The sequence below is a fragment of the Kalmanozyma brasiliensis genome, assembly GCF_000497045.1.
Source record: "Kalmanozyma brasiliensis GHG001 unplaced genomic scaffold PSEUBRA_SCAF4, whole genome shotgun sequence".
NCBI lineage: Eukaryota > Fungi > Basidiomycota > Ustilaginomycetes > Ustilaginales > Kalmanozyma > Kalmanozyma brasiliensis.
This window is the reverse complement of record NW_015961981.1, coordinates 836,033-854,370: the sequence shown is the minus strand read 5'-3', so window position 1 is coordinate 854,370 and position 18,338 is coordinate 836,033. Positions and strand designations below refer to the sequence as shown.

General features: G+C 58.7%; 6 protein-coding genes across 6 annotated transcripts; 3 read left to right on the top strand and 3 right to left on the bottom strand.

The window, feature by feature from the left end:
- Nucleotides 1-335: 335 nt before the first annotated feature.
- On the top strand, nt 336-4,211 carry PSEUBRA_004998 (ATPase, AAA-type, core; the record flags this gene model as incomplete). Its single annotated transcript, XM_016438466.1, has 1 exon — nt 336-4,211. The coding sequence occupies one exon, from the start codon at nt 336-338 to the stop codon at nt 4,209-4,211; it is 3,876 nt and encodes a 1,291-aa protein (XP_016290936.1).
- A 2,785-nt stretch (nt 4,212-6,996) lies between these two features.
- On the top strand, nt 6,997-9,810 carry PSEUBRA_004997 (CDC24 calponin; the record flags this gene model as incomplete). Its single annotated transcript, XM_016438470.1, has 1 exon — nt 6,997-9,810. The coding sequence occupies one exon, from the start codon at nt 6,997-6,999 to the stop codon at nt 9,808-9,810; it is 2,814 nt and encodes a 937-aa protein (XP_016290935.1).
- Nucleotides 9,811-10,144: 334 nt separating this feature from the next.
- On the bottom strand, nt 10,145-12,590 carry PSEUBRA_004996 (Zinc finger, RanBP2-type; the record flags this gene model as incomplete). Its single annotated transcript, XM_016438455.1, has 4 exons — nt 10,145-11,362; nt 11,482-11,641; nt 11,721-12,412; nt 12,546-12,590. The coding sequence occupies 4 exons, from the start codon at nt 12,588-12,590 to the stop codon at nt 10,145-10,147; spliced, it is 2,115 nt and encodes a 704-aa protein (XP_016290934.1).
- A 1,108-nt stretch (nt 12,591-13,698) lies between these two features.
- Nucleotides 13,699-15,042, bottom strand: PSEUBRA_004995 (Ubiquitin interacting motif; the record flags this gene model as incomplete). Its single annotated transcript, XM_016438459.1, has 3 exons — nt 13,699-14,151; nt 14,274-14,445; nt 14,543-15,042. 3 exons carry the CDS (start codon nt 15,040-15,042, stop codon nt 13,699-13,701), a joined length of 1,125 nt encoding a protein of 374 aa, XP_016290933.1.
- A 602-nt stretch (nt 15,043-15,644) lies between these two features.
- PSEUBRA_004994 (Ribonuclease CAF1) lies at nt 15,645-16,595 on the top strand (the record flags this gene model as incomplete). The annotated part of the gene is made up of 1 exon (XM_016438475.1): nt 15,645-16,595. One exon carries the CDS (start codon nt 15,645-15,647, stop codon nt 16,593-16,595), a length of 951 nt encoding a protein of 316 aa, XP_016290932.1.
- A 302-nt stretch (nt 16,596-16,897) lies between these two features.
- PSEUBRA_004993 (Ubiquitin-conjugating enzyme, E2) lies at nt 16,898-17,511 on the bottom strand (the record flags this gene model as incomplete). Its single annotated transcript, XM_016438463.1, has 2 exons — nt 16,898-17,053; nt 17,146-17,511. 2 exons carry the CDS (start codon nt 17,509-17,511, stop codon nt 16,898-16,900), a joined length of 522 nt encoding a protein of 173 aa, XP_016290931.1.
- Between the last annotated feature and the right edge of the window lie 827 nt (nt 17,512-18,338).

Here is an 18,338-nt window from a genome sequence, read left to right as displayed (position 1 = left end):
AGAAGCTGCAGCGCAAAAGGCAAAGCATTGACAATTTTTGGCCCAAGCACGCAGATCACGTGTAAGTTTGACCTAACAACCTGAAAATCTCGGAAAATGGTTACCGGTGCAGCCGGTGAAAGCCTTGCACGCTCCGCAACTTTAGGTTTGAGCAGGCGAGGCCCTGGTTGGTCGGCAGCGAGCAAGTCTTCCGAGTCCGGGTTCAACACTTCGAGGTGACCGTGCGTTGTTCCATTCACATCATCATCAGCGACGCTTCAATCTACGCCGTCGTGCCAAGCTCATCGACTCGCTCAGCACCCGGGACCTGTCGGCGAGCTGCTCCATCGGCCAAGATGACCGTCCAGGTTTCGTCGACTCGCGAGCTTGTCGTCGACCTCGTTGTCGGCGAGCAAGAGGCCATCTCTGACCAAGTCGTGGCTGTTTCAGCTTCCCTGTGGAACCTTCTGCAACAGAGCGCAGCGTCCGCATCGTCATCAAAGGAGTCATCGGCAGGCAAGATCGTGATTAGCTTGCGGCCATCGTCTGGTCGCCGTCTACGATTGTCCAACCTCCCCGCTTTGGCCGTGTATGCCGTCAAGAGCACGCAAGATATTGACGGTCTGTGGCTCGAAGCATCCAAGAGCATCGTCTCTGCTCTGGGCCCGTCATCTCGATCGCACCGATCCGATCGAGGCAAGCGTGTCTCCATCCAAGCCCATGCACTAGTCGATGCATCCCTCGTCTACTTGCAAGCCACCTCGCTGACCAGCTACGATGCAGCAAACAACGCCCAAGACGAGTTGGTACGGCAGCTGGACGGAAGCATCTTGCGGCAAGGCCAGTTGATCAGGCCGCAGCTGGGTGCCTCTGTTGCACCTCTTCGTGTGGTGATGCTGGAGCCCCTGCTGCAAGGAGTCTTCTCCGCCGAGTCCTCCGATGTGCTTCTGACGCTGCAACCGGACGCAACAGAAGTGGACCAGCTCGACAGCTCGATCATTTCCAGCATATCGGAGGACTCCTTTTCGATCGCATCGGCCAGCGATGCCGGAGTTGCAGAAGGATCAGATAGCGCCGATGAGCTGCAAGACGAAGATGACCTCGAGATCGACGAACGTTTCCTGGCACAGACGGTATTGGAAGACTTTTCCAATCTCGACATCTCGATCGACCCAGCAGTAGATGGCAGAGCTGCACCTGCTCCCTCACAGCGACCTCGCAACATCAGCCGAGTCAGACGCTGCACGCTGCAGCAGCTTCAAGACCCCTCGACGTTGGCAGCAGCTATCTCGCACTGGTACACGCAAGCTTCTGCTTCTTCGGACGCCTCCTCTCTGAGCGGCTCAGCGCAGGACAACATCGACGAAGAGAACGTCGTGCTCGCCACAGAACGGGAAATGGCGTCGCTGGGCGCGTTCAACGGGGACTGGCTCGCCGCCAGCGCAGACGGCGATGCGCGGACGAGGCTCGTGCGCATCTTGTCGAGCCAAGACCTTCCTGCTTCCACAGACGGCGCGCTATCTGTGTGGATGTCCCCGATCCTCGCGCAGAACATCCTCGGCGACCAGGTCTTTTCGGCATCCTCTCGCAGCGTCATTCTGCGTGTGCTCGGGTCACGGCCCTCGATACAGCAGCAAGACGTCTCGGCTCTGGTCAGGTCGTGCCCGGTGCCGGTGCCATTTGCAGAGAGCCTGCGCATCGCCCGTGTAGCCGGACCGCTGAGCGTAGATCGAGCCTATCAAGGTCTCTTCCTCGACGCTCTGCGCACGTTCTTCGAAGACCGGCGACGCATCTGCCGAAACGGCGACATCATCGCCGTAGCAATCGAAGCAAGCAAAGCGCGCTTCGTCAGCAGAGAAGCCGAGCAAGAAGGCACCTCAGACTCGACACCAGACGACATCCACGAGCTCAAGCTTCCCTCGGGCCCTAGTGCCGCAAAGACGGCCACCGTCTACTTCAAGGTCACCGACCTGCGATCTGAGCTCGTCGCGCCCGACAAGGTAGCTGCGAGCCAGAGCAAGGACGAAGCCATCCGCGCATTGGCTCTACAGTCTCAAATTGGTGAGCTCGGGTGCATCGTCGATCCCAATGTGACCAAGATGGTGCAGACGGGCGTTGAGCAGTGCCGCGTAGCCAATAGCGATCGCTGGCTGGGCATCTCTTCCGATACACCGAGTTTACCGACCGAGCTCACATCACCAGAGCTGCGCAGTCTCGTGGCTCCGCTCGTCGCGCCGGCCAGCGCATATGCAACGCTCTCGTCGCTCCTCACCGCAACACTGCAGAGCAACGCCAGCAGATTCGGCCTGCATCTCAGCGTCCTTCTCGAAGGTGCCCGAGGATGCGGAAAGAAGACGGTCGCGCGTTGGGTGGCGAAAGCTGCCGGCGTGCAGCTGGTCGAGCTGGACTGCTTTGATGTGATCTCCGACACCGACGTTCGAACAGAGGGCATCCTGCGGGCCCGCTTCCAGAAAGCAGCCGAGTGTGCGCCCTGCATCTTCCTGCTGCGCAACATCGAAGCACTTGCAAGAAAGAGCCAGGCGCTCGAGACGGGTCAAGAACCACCCCTTGCAACAGCGCTGCAGAATTGCTTTGAGGAGCTGTGGAGCGTTACTTCAGGACAGGATGCTGGGCAGGTAGCGATGCCGGTGGCTGTATTCGGAACCACCAGCGATCCGGACAAGTGCCCGTCAGGTGTGCTCGGCTGCTTCAAGCACGAGGTGACGTTCAATGCGCCGAACGAAGCCGAGAGGCGAGCGATGCTCGAGATCACGATGAAGGACTCGATCCTGGGCCCCGATGTCGACCTCAAGAATCTCGCCACACAGACGGCGGCTTTGGTGGCAGCGGACCTTGTCAACCTTGCCTCCCGCTCCAAGCTTATGTCCGTCCGTCGCGTGCGCCAAGCGCTTCCTACATCTGCAGCGGGTGTCTCGGATCGCGACCTCTTCCTCGCCGGACTCGCCATCACGGGCGCCGACGTCGATTCAGCCCTCAACAAAGCGCGTTCGAGTTACTCGGAGTCCATCGGCGCACCCAAAATCCCCAACGTCACCTGGGACGACGTCGGTGGTCTCGCCTCGGTTAAATCCGACATCCTCGACACGATCCAACTGCCTCTCGAGCACCCCGAGCTCTTCAGCGACGGTCTCAAGAAGCGATCAGGTATTCTTCTCTACGGTCCCCCGGGAACAGGCAAGACCTTGCTCGCCAAGGCTGTGGCCACATCGTGCTCGCTCAACTTTTTCTCGGTCAAAGGTCCCGAGCTGCTCAACATGTACATTGGCGAGTCGGAAGCCAACGTTCGACGCGTCTTCCAGCGGGCGCGCGATGCCAAGCCGTGCGTGATCTTTTTCGACGAGCTGGACTCTGTTGCGCCCAAACGAGGCAATCAGGGGGACAGTGGTGGAGTGATGGATCGCATCGTCTCGCAGCTGCTGGCGGAACTGGACGGCATGGCTGGGTCCTCGGAGGGAAGCGATGTGTTTGTGATCGGTGCGACGAATCGACCAGATCTGCTGGACCCAGCGCTGTTGCGACCGGGTCGATTCGATCGCATGCTCTACCTCTCCGTCTCCACCACCCATGCTGCGCAGCTCAACATCCTCCAAGCCCTGACGCGAAAGTTCAAGCTCGACCCCGACGTAGGCGATCTAGGGTGCATCGCCGAGCAGTGCCCATTCAACCTCACGGGTGCCGACTTCTACGCCCTGTGCTCGGACGCCATGCTCAAAGCCATGACACGCAAGGCGTCCGAGGTCGACGCCCGGATCGAAGCCATCAACGCTACGTCAGGGAAGAAGACCCACCCGCATCCACTCACCGCGCAGTACTACCTCGCAGAGATGGCCACCAAGGACGAGATCGAGGTCAAGGTCAACCGACAGGACTTTGAGAAGGCGCTCCAGGAGCTTACGCCGAGTGTCAGCGAGCAGGAGATGCAGCATTATCGAGAGGTGCAGGCCAAGTTCTCGGCGCCACCTAAGAAGGAGGAGGTCGTTGAGAAGAAGGCGCCGGTGGGAGAGGAACAGTTGTTGGCGGCGATGAAGGCTGCGATGAACGGTGTCGGGGACAGAGGGGCTGGTCTGAAGCAGCTGCTTGCCGCGCGTGATGGTGCAAGTGACGGGCAAGGGGAGCAGGCGGCCAACGGCACTGCCGAAGCACACGACGAGGAGGAGGAGCAGGCGGCCGAGGCTCGACGAAGAGCCAAAGGCAAAGGCAAGGCCGTCTGATCACAAAGCATAGAACATCACCCCATCGCATCGTCCGGCCTGTCCTGAGCGTGAGAATCACAGTCAGCGTTCGTGTGATCGTGGAGTAGCATCACCTCTACAAGAGCGGCAAAGCGCGGATCATCCGTCGCAAGGCGCTCTGAAGGTGAGCATGAGTGGCCCTGTCCAAAGCTTGTCCCGACCCACGTCTGCACGAAGCGAGATGATCGATCTCGTAGTGCATCGCTTTCGTTGGCGAACGAGGACCGGCAAGAATTGGCGAGCATCGCGTGCGGCCCTGTATTTCATCTGGGCCGTGCCACGCCGAGCGCTGATTGGGTGGACCCTGAGCTTGACAGGACAAGCGCATCTCGCCACAAACAGATGAGCCCCTACCCGAGAGCTGAAAGTTTCGCCGTCCTGCTCGTCGACCTCGCCTAAGGGCAACACCGAGAAGCCTCGCGTGTGCGGCGGAGTCCGGCTTTGTCTCGCCATGACAGCCGGCACGGTGTGAGAAAGAGCAGCAAGACGGGCAGTGCCAAGAGCGAGAAAGCCGGGCGTTCAATCTCAACGGCTAAGCTCACAGAGACGGCTGAACGGTGATCCGCTGCGCGCTACCATCGCCACCACCCGGTTGCAGCTTCTAGAAGCAACGCAAAGTCTGTCTGCTGGCACACAGAGGAAACAGCCGTCTTGGCTTTCAAGTGTCGAGGAATCCTCTTCGCGCGCGCACGCGTTTGGACTCTCTTGGCAAGGACCCTGCATGTGCCAATGGCTGTGTCGCCGCCGACGGCTGTACCGGCCAGCGCATCGCCTTCTGTCTCGAATCGCGGAGAGGGTCTGCTCTCAATCACGCCCAGTGACGGTGATGGTCGCCTTCTTCCCTGGATCGACAGAGGGCCGACCTTGATGCTGGCTTGTCAGAAGGAGGGCCCGCCTCTTGCATTTCGGCTCGCTTTTTGTGGCCTTCTTTTTGGCATTCCATTTGCTGATCAATTCGAATATCCGAGCTGGCAAAACCCCCTGAAGCTGGGAGGCCAGACCTTGTTTTGACAGCGTGAAGAAACTCCTCTCAAGGAAAGTCATTCCGAGGAAAAGCAACACTGACTAGGTGCCGCATTCATTGCTTTCAAACCCGCGCACCGCACCTGATCTTTAAAATTGAGCTTGACAGGCTCGCCTTTCGCATCTGGCAATTGTCATTCATGTAGGCGCTGCGCCAACATCCGCTCGCCCTCCCTCTTCTCCCTGTCAGAAGCCAGTTCAAGCTCCGAATCCGATCATGTTTGGTGCGCAGCCAGTCAAGGCTCGAGCTCTGCCCTCTGCCTCTCTCTCTCTCCGCACTCTCCCACACAACGGATCCGTCGGGCCCCCCTATCTCTGCCTTGACCGGCTGCACGCTGCACACCGCTTCCCGTATGTACATGCTTCCAGGGCCGACATCGATTGCGCGCTGACTTATCTGTCGAACCAAAGCCGAGCTGTGCGGTCACGGTCATTTCGAAGTCAACGTCGGCGACGACGACAATCGGTCGACAGGCTTGCTATGCTGTTTCGATGGATGAGGACTGTTGCTGTCTCGCATCGAGCTAATTACACGCCCTCCTGTCTCTGCTACGGTGAACTCGGCCTAAATTTCGACAGTCACACACACACGCCTCGTACGCACGCCTGCCTGGTATTTCATGCTCGCCGTGTCTGCCTCTCTCTGTGTGAGTGTGTGTGGCCGCGCCCTTTCTTTTTGAGCTGCCTCGCTTTGCCCTGCGCAATAATTCGTCCATCCGCAATCACCACTGGTTCGACTGTCAATTCCACCACCTAGCCGTCCTTTCACCGAAACGTTACCACTCCTCTGCCTTTGCCTCTCTCTCTCTGCACTCCCGGTTCCGCCTTCTGTCCTTCTCTGTCGGACGTCCATCATCTCGCTCGACGCGTTCGCTCCCCTCTGCTTGCACTTCTCGTCCATTCTCTCCTCCGGATCGCATCGTCGGCTTCCACAGAGGCGCACCTCTTCATTTCGACGTCTCGTCCAACCACCTTTGTCAGTCAGAACGACCATCCCGCTCATCGCCGTCGCCCCATCTCCCAGGAGGAATCGACGCCAATCACGCAATCGACGGTCCACTTGTTTCCCAGATCATCTTTCGGTCGCCAGCGCTTCGCATCAGACCTTTCATCCTCAGCAGAACCACTCGCCTCACAATCAACTCGCATTGCAACCGTCGACCCATGACGGCTGGATCGCATTCGCATTGCGCTGCTCCGTCCACTCCATCTTATCGCTCATTTCATTGATCCATCGTCACAGCAACACGGTCACTCACTCACACGGTCTGCTTCGTCCCACCTGCGCACCGCTGTCACAACTCCGACAGCCTTCTCGCGGCTCATCCGACGTCGTCTACTTTTAAGCTTTTGCTTTCATAAGCCACGCCCTCAGCATCGCACTTTTCGCCGGATCATTGACTCATCAGGCTCCCACGCCATCAGTGCGTCGCATCTTTGCCAGCCCGTCACTTCCGACTAGCTTCTCCTCGTCGCACCGAGATCAGAGTGACGTTTGGAACTTCGTTTCATCCGGAGAGCTCCGTGCTAGCCGAATCACTGGGTTAACCTCGTCACTGCCGCTGCGTCCACACATAGCCGATCAACTCGAGCTGCCACCCACGGACCTCGGGCACCGCCTACTTTCAGTGTTCAGGCCATGGCCGCTACCGCACCGCTAACATTCAGATCAGTCCGCCAACAACCCGGGCCATCGCATTCCACAGCCAATTTCCCTTCGGCACCCTCTCCGTTGCCTGGAATGCAAGCATCTTACACGCCCTCGACAGTCGCCGGCTCGTCCGACGGCGGCATCGGCTCCTCCCTCATCGGGCCCGGAGGAGCCGCGCTCATGGCCGGCGCACCCGCCGCAGCCAACACCATTGCCAACAAGCAGGCTGTCGCCGGCTCATCCCTCTACCAGGCTTGCCTCAACCTTCGCGACCGTCTCTACTCGGTTCCCGGCTTCGGTGAGGCCTACCTCGACGAGCTCGCCCCAATCTCGGCCGCCTCGTCCGCATCCAACGGCAGCCCCACCTCGCCCAACGGCAGCGCATCCGTCCCAAAAGCGAGCAGCGACCCAGTCACCCAGCTCTGGCAGTGCTTTCGACTCGGCTCGCCCCTCTGTGCGCTTTTCAACACGATGAACCCCGATGTAGAGCTGCCGGTCAACCCCGACGCCAATCGCTCCAATGCCAACGCGTGCAAGGCGCAGGTCATGAAGTTCATCATCGCACTCAAAGAGAAACTCGGCTGGGATCCAGATGACATCTTTACCGTCTCGCAGCTTTACCTCAACGACACCAATGGCTTCGTCAAAGTGGTGCGCACCATCAATCGTCTCCTGGATGTCTTCGAGGAGCGCGGGCTGCTCATCGAAACGAATCGCAAGAGTGACAACGACGACCTCGACACTCCGTCCGATGACCGCGCCAAGGTGATCCGCGAGCTGCTGACGACGGAGCGCAAGTATGTGCAGGATCTCGAGGTGATGCAGAACTACGCACGCGCTTTGGCGCAGTACGACATCCTCCCGCCCGACACGCTCCACAACCTGTTCGGCAATCTCAACAAGCTCGTGGATGTGCAGAGACGGTTTCTGATCTGCGTCGAGGAGAACGTGCGGCGCCCACCGGACGAGCAGCATTTTGGGCACGTGTTTATGACCATGGAGGACGACTTCACGGTCTACGAGCCGTTTTGCGCCAACTACAATCTCGCGTTGGATCTGATCAACCAGGAGGCGCACAATTTGGTACGCTTGAAGGGGATGCCGAGCGCCCAGGGCTGCTACCTGGATCCAGCCTACGAGCTGCCCACGTTCATGATCAAGCCCGTACAGCGCATCTGCAAGTACCCGCTGCTGCTCGAGCAGCTTCTCAAAAAGACGCCCGAGGACGCGCCACCCTACCAAGAACTCGAAGAAGGTCTCGAGGTCATGCGCAGCATCACAGACAAAGTCAACGAGACCAGCCGGTTGCAGGAGAACGCGCAGCTGGTCAAAGAGCTCGAGTGGCGCGTTGAAGATTGGAAGGGGCACAACATCCGCACGTTTGGCCTGCTCCTCTTGTCAGACACGTTCATGGTGGCGAAGTCCGATACGGAGCGCGAGTACCACGTCTACCTCTTCGAAAAGATCCTGCTGTGCTGCAAAGAGATGGCGCCCGCAGCATCGAAAAAGTCGACCAAAAACAACTCGCTGCTCAAACAAAAGACGGCCGCTGGCAAGAAGGTCAAGACGACGCTCCAGCTCAAGGGCCGCATCTTCATCAACAACGTCACTGGTGCGTTTGCCAACTCGAAAATGAGCAGCATCTTGGGTGCGCCATCGGGGCAGCACGCGCTACAAGTGTGGTGGCGCGGCGATGTCGACCACGAGTCCTTCGCGCTGAAATGCAAGAATGAGGAGCAGCTCAAGCAGTGGCAGGCGGCGATCAACCGGCTGATCGACGAGGTCAACGTTCGACGTCAGGCGGCGGCGGCGCAGCACTACGCGCAGCAACAGCAGCAGCAGCAGATCAACATGGCCGGAGCGGGGACGTTGGGAAGGAGGATCACGCAGACAACCTCGCACTTCCCGCAGACGCCGCTGGCGGAGGTGGCGCCCGTCAACCCGTTCACCTCCCAAGGCTCGCAGGGGCGGGACAGCCTGTCACGGACCCAAAGCCAGTCTTCCTACCGGGACGAAGACGAAGGAGGGTCGAGCTACTACGAGAACCCCAGTGGCCGAGGCACCCCTGCTCAAGGCCGCTACTCGCAACCGGCGCCATCTGGCACCGGAGCACCGGAAAAGCCACGTGCGCGCACCGAAGACCAAGACTCAGCAGTGATGGCGCAGTGGCGATCCGCCTCGCCCGCCGTCCCACCTCCTCTACCGCGCGGTCTCTCTTACAGCTCCGGCGCGGACACGCACGGCTTGCGCAAAGCGAGCAGCTCTCGAGTGCTTCGTCAGCCCGCGTCGAACCCGCGCAACCCGCGCGGTGGGGAGGCGGTCGAGTACCTCGACTCGAGCGACAGCGCGGACAGTTTCAAGCTCAACCGACCGCGCGGCGATTCCAGCGCGTCTATGAGCCGCACAACGTCGGACAATGGCGCAGCGCATTTGCGGTCGCGGTCAGCGAGCAATCCGATGTACGTCCTGCCGCCGCAGCATGGTGGTGCACCGCCGCTGCCCAAGCTCCCCTCCCCGCGCTCCAGCAACGTCAGCAATGGAGGAGGGGAGAAGAGGTTCAGCACCTCATCCAGCACCACCTCGGAATCAGCCCAATCGCAAAGCTCCACCGCCGCCTCCTCCCCCATCAACGCCTCGTCCCGTCGAACAGCCGCCATCCGCCTCAACGTCACCTACGCCGAAGACCGCTTTGTCGTCGTCGTCCTCGCCACCGCCCCCTATTCCGCATTGGTCGAAAAGGTCACCAAAAAGATCCGTCTGTGTTCGGGCAAGAACGTCGAGCATGTCAAGATGCGCTATATTGATGAGGACGGTGATGCGGTGTTGATCAGCGACGATGACGATGTCCAGATGGCCTTTGAGGCAAGAAACGATGGAGGAGAGGTCGAGCTGGTTGTCAGCTGAATGTGTATTTTTATGTCGGGACGATGCCCGGAAGAGGGCGCGCCAGGCAACAAATGTTTTAGATCCGAACAATTACTTGTTACACATACGCAGACGAATCGGACTGACTAGGTTGAGCATCGAGGGGAGATTGTGCATTGAACGGAGATCGAGCATTGGGAGGAGGAGAAATGCACCAAGTGGTGAGAAAAAGCATTGACAGAGGAGTCTGATGAGATACAAGCGCTGTGGTCGCAGTCTGGGTCAGACAAGCGTGCCCCTGGCCTTGCTGGCGGTCAGAGGAAGATCGAAGCGTCAGACGGACGACAGCAAGAGGGGAGCAGAGCAACACCATTCAAGGGCTGGACTTGCCGCCAACCTGACCAGAAGCAGAAGCAGGCGAGGAAAGAGAAGCTGAGACGGGAGCAGAAATGGAAGCAGAAGACGAGAGCGTAGCAGAAGCACAAGTGGCAGTCGAGGCAGCCGAGGGAGGAGGAGGAGCAGTGAGAGAGTCCGAGATCCAATAATCGACAAAGGCGTTGTTGGCCTGCTTGTCGTCCTTAGGTCCAGTCGATTCCAAGTTGAGGTGAAGATGAGTTCCGCCCGTCGTCGTCGAGGTGCTAGCGGCTCCACTGCCACTGCGAGAAGATCGTGTGCCGATGGGTTCCGGCTGGGCGCGTTTCTCCCGCGAGACGTCTTCCGGATCGACGGGGACGAGCGCTGCTTGCTTGGGCGCGGGAGCCCATATATCCCTGGGAAGGCCCGGGGAAGGCTCTTCGGGAACGCTGGACCAGCCAGTGGCGGGAGCGCGGGTGCTGTTGTTGCCGCCGTGAGGCGCGGAGGCCTGTCGACTTCCACCATGTTTGAACGCCAGGTCTTCCCCAGCGTACGTCGCTGAACGGAACAGGCTCGCTCGTCCTGCAGCGGTCGGCGTGGGTGAAGCGACATTGCCCGTTGGTCGCTGCTGCGTGGGAGAGCGAACAGAGTTGTCGGAAGCGCCAGGCATCGGTTTCCAGGGAGTGTACGCCTTGTAAGGGCTATCGACGTGATTCGGATCACCGCCGAAGCGCTGCTGCTGCTGCTGTTGCTGCTGTTGCTGGCACTGGCGCAGCTGCTGCAACGATGAGGCGCCCGGAGGAGACATCTGTCCTGGCGTGATCCGCTGCTGATAGTATCCCTGTCCCGCGAACTGCTCCGTCATCGAACGTTGGCGGTTCGTCTGCTGTCGCCACTGCAGCTGCTCTGCCGAGCTCATATGGATGCCGAGCACGTTGGAAGGATGAACATGGGTGCTGGAGGATCGTTGATGATGGTGGCCCTGGCTTGATCCCCCGTAGGCCTGCATAGGGTTCGGAGGCAGCGCATGTACAGGAGGTCGCGGCATGTAGCTGTTGACCCGCTTCTCCTTGTCCGGGCACAGAGCCTGGACGGACTGTCGATACTCGTCTGTATCCGTGTCCAGGCCTGCGGCGAGCCTCTTGGCAAGCGTCTCTCCGCTCTGAATGCCGCGACTGATCTCGTTGCCATCCGCGTGTGGGAAGCACTTCATGCAAACATCGCGTCGCCTCCAGTTCTATGCATTGAAGCAAAGGGAAAAAGTCGAACAAGAGTGTGTCAGTGGTGATCGCTCCCGGAGACGAACGGTGCAGCGACGTCCGTTCTGTACCGGACATGCTTCGACAGTCTACTCACCACAAAGCCACAACCAGTGCAAATCCAGTCGCCTGACTGGACACACATGGGGCCCGAGTTACCCGTGTTGACGATGGGAGGCTCACTGGCGGTGCTACGTCCGCGGCTGTGATTACCGTTGCGAGAGGCGGCAACCTTGGGGTTGATGCCAGGACCAATTCTGTTCAGGTGCAGGAATGTGTTCTCTGGTCAGTACAGCACTTGGCGATTGGATCAAGCTATCAGGAATCGCCACTCACCCGATGCCCCACTGACTGAGCTTGTAAGCAGCGGCGACTGTCTCGGGATCTTCAGCGGCTGCCTTGGATCCTCTTGAGGAGAGGGTCTCGACGACCGAGGTGAGCTCTACTCCGGCTCCGGTGGGCTGCATTGGAATCAGCATGGGCGTTTGTTGGCTGGGATCGGCCAAATGCGGCGACGATGCCATACGAAGCGATGTCGCGTCCATCGATCCGGTGACGTCTCTGCCTTGCTGCGGAGACGTACTGAGCGCACCAAACGAGGAGGAGAGCGAAGAAATGGCTCCGTCGTACTGGCTGTACGAATCTGAGGCGATGCCGTGCGCGGTATGGGCGCTGGAAGGAGATTGGTGGCTGCCAGACAGCGGCAAAGGTGCCTCGTCGAAGCTTTTGGCGGGAGGCAGGCTGGTCATGGTGGGAATGTCGAAGTTTCTGCGAGTGAAAGGGCCATGTCCGGACGACCCTAGAATGGGCGACCTTTCTCCGTGTAGCGAAGATGAAGACATGGAGCTGGCGGTAAGCGCTGGCGTTGGAAGGGGAGGCGTGGTCGACCAGGCGTGTCCGTTCCACGTGGAGCCGCCGTTTTGCGAGTTCGACCAATCCATCTGGCGGTCACGATTGCCGAGCACGCAGCTCTCAGTCAGAGAGCGATGCGGATCATCAGATGTTGCCGAGGGGGAAGCCGCCATAGGCTGGACGAGGAATGCAAAGCAAGAGGGGGAAAGAAGCAAGAGAGGGGAAGAAGCAGGTCAGGGACCATTTCTACCGTCGAGACTGACCATGAAAAAGGCGGAAACATGGCGACGAAGAAATTCGCCTACTTACCTTGGGCGGTAGTGAGTGTCTCGGAGCCTGGCTCTTTGTGGTCATGGTGAGGGAACAATGGGTTAACTGAGCTCGGTAAGAAGCAGGACTGTTGAAGCCCGCGGTGGCGACTGCGCAGTGTGGGGCTCGAGCAGCGAAAGTGGGAAAAGCGTCAACTGCGCAGAGCAATTTCGCTTTGTTGGCCGGCGAAATGAAGTGCTTGACGGAACAACGACGGAAATGGCCAGTCTGTGAGGCGCTAGGGTGCGTGATGAAGGAGAGGAAGAGGAAGGTCGAGGCTCCTTCCGTCCTGATAGACGACCAAGGAGAGAGAAAGGAAGGAGGGAACGAGGATGCTCTTCGAAAGCAGCTTCATTTAAACGAAAGTAGCTCAGCCCGGTGGGGCGACCGTAGGAGGAGGGACTGCCAGCTGCACGGCCCTTTGACGCCTCAGCACACTCGAGCCCACCGCGCATCTGCTCTGCTGCTCGAGGAGGGATACCTCTGCCTATCAAGCTTAGCTTTGCGCTGCCAAAGATAGGCTCTGCAGGAGAATCCGGGTGTGACGAACGAAAGGCGGTGGGGAAAGTGACTCGGGTGCGCAGCGACGTGAGAATAGGAAGTGCCGAATCAGACGAATCACAGTAGCACTTCGAAAGCCAGATGGCCGAAGCAGCGCCAGCATGGCCAAAGGCAGCAGCAGCAAGGTTTAGGTTCCCACCGAGCCTGTCTGGCTCCGTCGAACACAATTCCCTCAGTGTCGTCGGATCGCAACCGAAGCGGATGATTGAGCCCACTTGTGGTCGCTGCAACGCAACGCTTTTCTCACGCTCATGCATAAGCTTTCATTTGGCGAACGCGGCTGTGCCGATGCCTCAAATGGTCGATGGCTGATTGTGTGCGCTGACAAGGTGCGTGCGTTGATGCATGACACGCGAGCCCATTCTTCTCGATTTGCGCTGTGACCTTTTCATGTTATGAGCACCGGATCGTCCGACGCACTGACTATCGTCAGCGTCACCACGCGCGCCTCGTTCGTGGAAGCGCAGCATCGGGCAACGAAGCTTGAGCCGCTCAAAAAGTCATGTATGTTCTCGTTAGCGATCTCATTCGAGGAAGAAGGCAAGTTGTGGTGCTGGTGACGATCAAATGAACGATGCCTGATAGTCAGCGTCTACTTGCTGTCTCCATCGCCCTCCTGCAGGCTCATCTGAATGGCCCTTGCGATAGCTTCGTCCTCATCCATCTCTTCGTCCTCCTCGCCCTCTTGTCCGGCCACGACTGCTCGTCTTGTGGCTGACGGCTCAGCTGATGCCATATCGACATCCTCGTCATTCGAGGCCGAAGCGCCGCCAGCCTGTGAGAGAGCGATCGCTTTCTGAAGCATATCCTCCTCCGACTCGTCCTCGGCGTTGTGGCCCTCGCCTGTGATAGATTCAGCACCCCTTGGCACCATGGAGCCGCTCCCAGCCAAGCCGCCAGCGGTGCGGGAAGCAGCCGTTGCTGCTGCTGGTGCGGCCACTTCGCTTGCCTCCGAAACGGTCGGAAGCGACGGGGCTTGTGACCCCGAGGTTCCTTCGGCTGCCCGCTGTCGGGCCTGTTCCTCCTCGAGCGAAAGTCGGAGGGCCTGTGATTGGTTCAAAGTTGGAAAGGCGGTCAGATAAGGGTCAGCATACCGAATGGAATCCACCGAAGGTGGCACGACGCCCCAAAATGCTGTAGCTTGGATGAGGCTTGCTCTGTACTCACCATCGCTAGCTCCGGATCCATGCTCGGGTCGACGCCGAACTCGAATGAATTGCCTCCGCCTCCGCTGCCGGATGGGCCGGCGCCTGAGTCACCGCCCTCCTCCTGCAGCACGGGCGAGGAGAGAATGATGTCGGAAAGCAGCTGAGGGCCTGCCGGTACGCTCAAGAGGTGGCTGTGAAAGCAAAGATCAATGGGGGGATAATGCATGGATCAGTATCGACGTCTGATGATATCATGCAAAGCATCTCAGTGGTAACGGGCCGACTTACCTGTTCTCGCCGCTGTTGACTGCCTCGATAAACTTGGTGAGCTTCTCCTCATTCTCGACGTCTTCTCCGAAGCTGACAATATCGACGGCAATGTTGTTCTTTTTGAGCTTCTTGCCGAGCTTGACCAGGTCGTCCTCGGTCTGCTCGACAGGCGAGCCGACGAAAGCTACGACCCTCTGCCTCTGGTTCTTGTTCTGACGGTGCTTGAGCGCAAGCGAGGCGACATTGATGCCAGTAGCCAGATCGGCGTTGCCGACAATCTTGCTGCGGTGAAGCGCCGCGAGGACCTTGCCGATGTCCTGTGTCAGCGTCACGAGCACTTCGGGGCTCTTGCCGGCCATGGTCATGAGGCCTACTTCGCTCTCTGGATTCGAGTTGGTCTTGGCGTCAAAGATCATGCTGACGGCATCCGCCTGCGCCTCCCAACGCGTGGGTGTGTAGTCACCGTTTCGCATCCATTCCGAGTTGTCGAGCACGAGCATCGTCGCTTCGAGAACCATGATGAGATAGAGTGTCGGCTGTTCGCAAGCCCGCGGGTTCACTTGATCGAGGGGTCTGCGGCTAGGGCAAACGTTGAAGCCGGATGGTTGTGCAGGCTGCTGGCAAGGCGCGAGGTATTGGATGCAAAGCCAGTTTCTGCGGCAGGAAGATGCGCGTGTTGACGATGTCAGCTATGAATGTGATGTGCGTCGGTGAGGATGAGTGGTGGGGATGCGGAGAAGACGGCAACGCTGGAGAACGTTTGTGTTGAACTCTTGAAAGCTTGCGTGGTGCTCCACTTTCGACGCGCCCGAGCGGCGTAGTTCTCGGGTTTCGGAAGCGCGATTGTGGATTCGATCACCTGTATTCTCACTACCATTCAATACGAACACGCTGAACGTCACCTCCATAGCTGAACGAGATCGCCCGCTTCAAAACAATCTTGTCGATCTCTTCGAACCCACATCCAGCATCCCGAGCGCTCAGAAGCGCAAAGCTCTAGTCAACGTCCAAGCCTACCGAAGGGCCGCTGCGTCTCGATCCGGCACTGACGCCTCTCACGAGTAGCGCAGGTCAGCATATTCAAGACACTTCCGCTCTCTAATCATAGTAACCCGTCGCAATGGCGGGGAGAATACGGGAGGTATGGGCGGAGAACGTGGAGCTCGAAATGGGCTTGCTGCGAGACACAATCGAGAAGTACCCATATGTAGCGATGGACACCGAGTTCCCCGGCATCGTTGCGAGGCCGATAGGGACATTCAAAGGCTCATCCGACTACCACTACCAGACACTGCGATGCAACGTCGATCTGCTCAAACTTATCCAGCTCGGCATCACGCTCTGCGACGAGAACGGCAACCTTCCACCGGACGTCTGCACATGGCAGTTCAACTTTCGCTTCAGCATCAACGACGACATGTGCGCGCCGGACTCGCTGGATCTGCTCACCAAGGCGGGACTCGACTTTGACCGACACGAGAGGATGGGCATTGACGTGGAGCACTTTGGCGAGCTCCTGATCACATCCGGACTTGCGCTCTTCGATGATGTCAAGTGGGTCTCGTTCCACAGCGGCTACGACTTCGGATATCTGCTCAAGGTGGTCACATGCAGTCCGTTGCCAGCGCAAGAGGCCGACTTCTTCGCTCTGCTTCGCGTCTGGTTCCCATGCATCTACGATATCAAGTTCCTGATGCGAAGCTGCAAGACGCTGAAGGGTGGCTTGCAAGACGTGGCAGATGACCTGCAGGTCAGCCGCATCGGTCAACAGCACCAAGCAGGAAGCGACAGCCTCCTCACAGCGACGACCTTCTTCAAGATGCGGCAAAAGTACTTCGATGGCCAGATCGACGATTCCAAGTACCTCGGATGTCTGTACGGCTTCTCTTCGAGCTCGTCGCATGCGAACGGCATGGTGCATTACAATCAGGGCCGACCAGGTTCGATGCAGAGCTTCCACGATGCGTCCTCGATCCCACGCTCCGTGTCGGGTGGCTATGCGGCTGGCGGCTACGGATCTGGATTCAGCAGTCCATTCAAGTCGAGCCTGTCCGCTTCGACCGAGCGCTGATGCCCGATCGCCTTGCATTGAACCGCCTCTTGACCCTGCATTGACTTCCACTTCTCTGTACCACTACCCTGTAACACTAGATGCGGCTCGCGCTGCTCCACTCGAATCCACTTTGTCACTGTGCCTCTCTGCGAACTCTCAGTCATGTCCGTGAGATACTTGATAGATCAATCGCGTCGTGAAGGTTGCTGATGTTACATGGATTGATGGACGACTTGAGAGGGATGGACGCATTGCAGTGAGGAACAGTGAGGAAGGGGGAGAGGGGATGTCTAATGTTTGAGGCTTTTTCCACCGGGCTTTCAGTCGAAAGCCTCTTCTGCGGACTGTCGGACCAGCCGTCGCACCTTCTTCTTGTAGCCAGCAATGTCTTCCCTGACCTGCTTGGCAGCGTCGATGTTGGCTGGCGAGTCGGTGTTGGGCACGTCGGCCGAGAGCAGACTAATAACCGAGATGAGCTGCAATGAGACGAAAGAAAAGCAAAACGAATGCGATGTCAGCGAAGAGTCTAGCACCATCAACGGGCCCTGATATCCGACATGATACTCACGATCGATTCCACGGTGTGCACGGGGAGCCATCGCTCACTTGCGTCCTCGTAGCCCCACTCGTCCTTGCCAGGCGCATGCAGGATCGAAATGCATACGGTCCCGTCGGCGTAGATATTGGGGTGCCACATGGGCGTGATGAACTTCATCTTGGGAGGAAGCAAAGGGTACTCTGGCGGAAATATCAACTCTGCTCGCAAGAAACCGCCTTCGTACAGTGTATCGTTGGGACCGATGATCATGATCTCCCATTCGAAGAGATTACTCTCATCTTTGAGACCGGCGCTAAAGCCGTCGACAGGCCGCTTGCGGAGCTCGGTGAGCTGTCGTTTGAGGAGCAGGGTGTTGCCCGCCGGTGATGAAGTCATCGTGAGTGAATGCGATGCTTGTTCCGAAGCGAAGGATGGTGACGATGGATCCGGAGGCTGTACCAATGCTAGCGCGAAAGTACCCGAGACCAGCTTGCTTCTGGGTCGAAGTCGTTTTGTAGTCCGTCTAGATGGTGGACCAGCTGTGGCGGTTGGTGAATGCCGATCTGGTTTTGACGTTTGCGTTCCTTGAGACGTCTGAATGCGCGAATCTTAGCCAAAGGCCGATAAGCAGACGTCGTGGATGAGGCAGGCGAGAGGGAGGAAGAGCAGGCAGGTAGCGTCTGGTTCGAGGTGGAAGAGTGGAGAGGTAGTCGCAGTCCGTGGAAGCCCGGCAAGTTGCAAGCCCCACCGCTCCGCAGCTTTTTTGGGCGTCAGCTCAACCCTGCATGGCTCGAGAACACCTGAGCGGATCCCAAGCTGAACAGCGAGGCCCCACCGTCGCTGCTCAGCAACACAGGTCCTCGTCGCGGCCGTGTTGCTGCTCTTTCACACACGTATGCACATCAGCTTCTCCTTGTCATTGCGATCGTTCCCACCGTCTCGTAAGTGGCCCTAGCAGAGACAAGGCAGGCATGGTGAGAAAATCGACTTGGCTGTTAAAGTGAGGCAAGCACGTCCTCAGCCAAAAATACGGGCTTGTGGAGGCTGAGACGTGCTTTGGCGCTGTTGGTCTGAGTCGCGTCGGAAGGAGCGCCGCCAAAAGTGACACTTCTTCCAAGTCACATACATTCGCATGAGGTGACTGCTCGATCTTCTCTACGATCACGGCGCTCGACGCATCGCTCACTGAGGCGACAAAATGCCAACACCATCGTCACATCCGG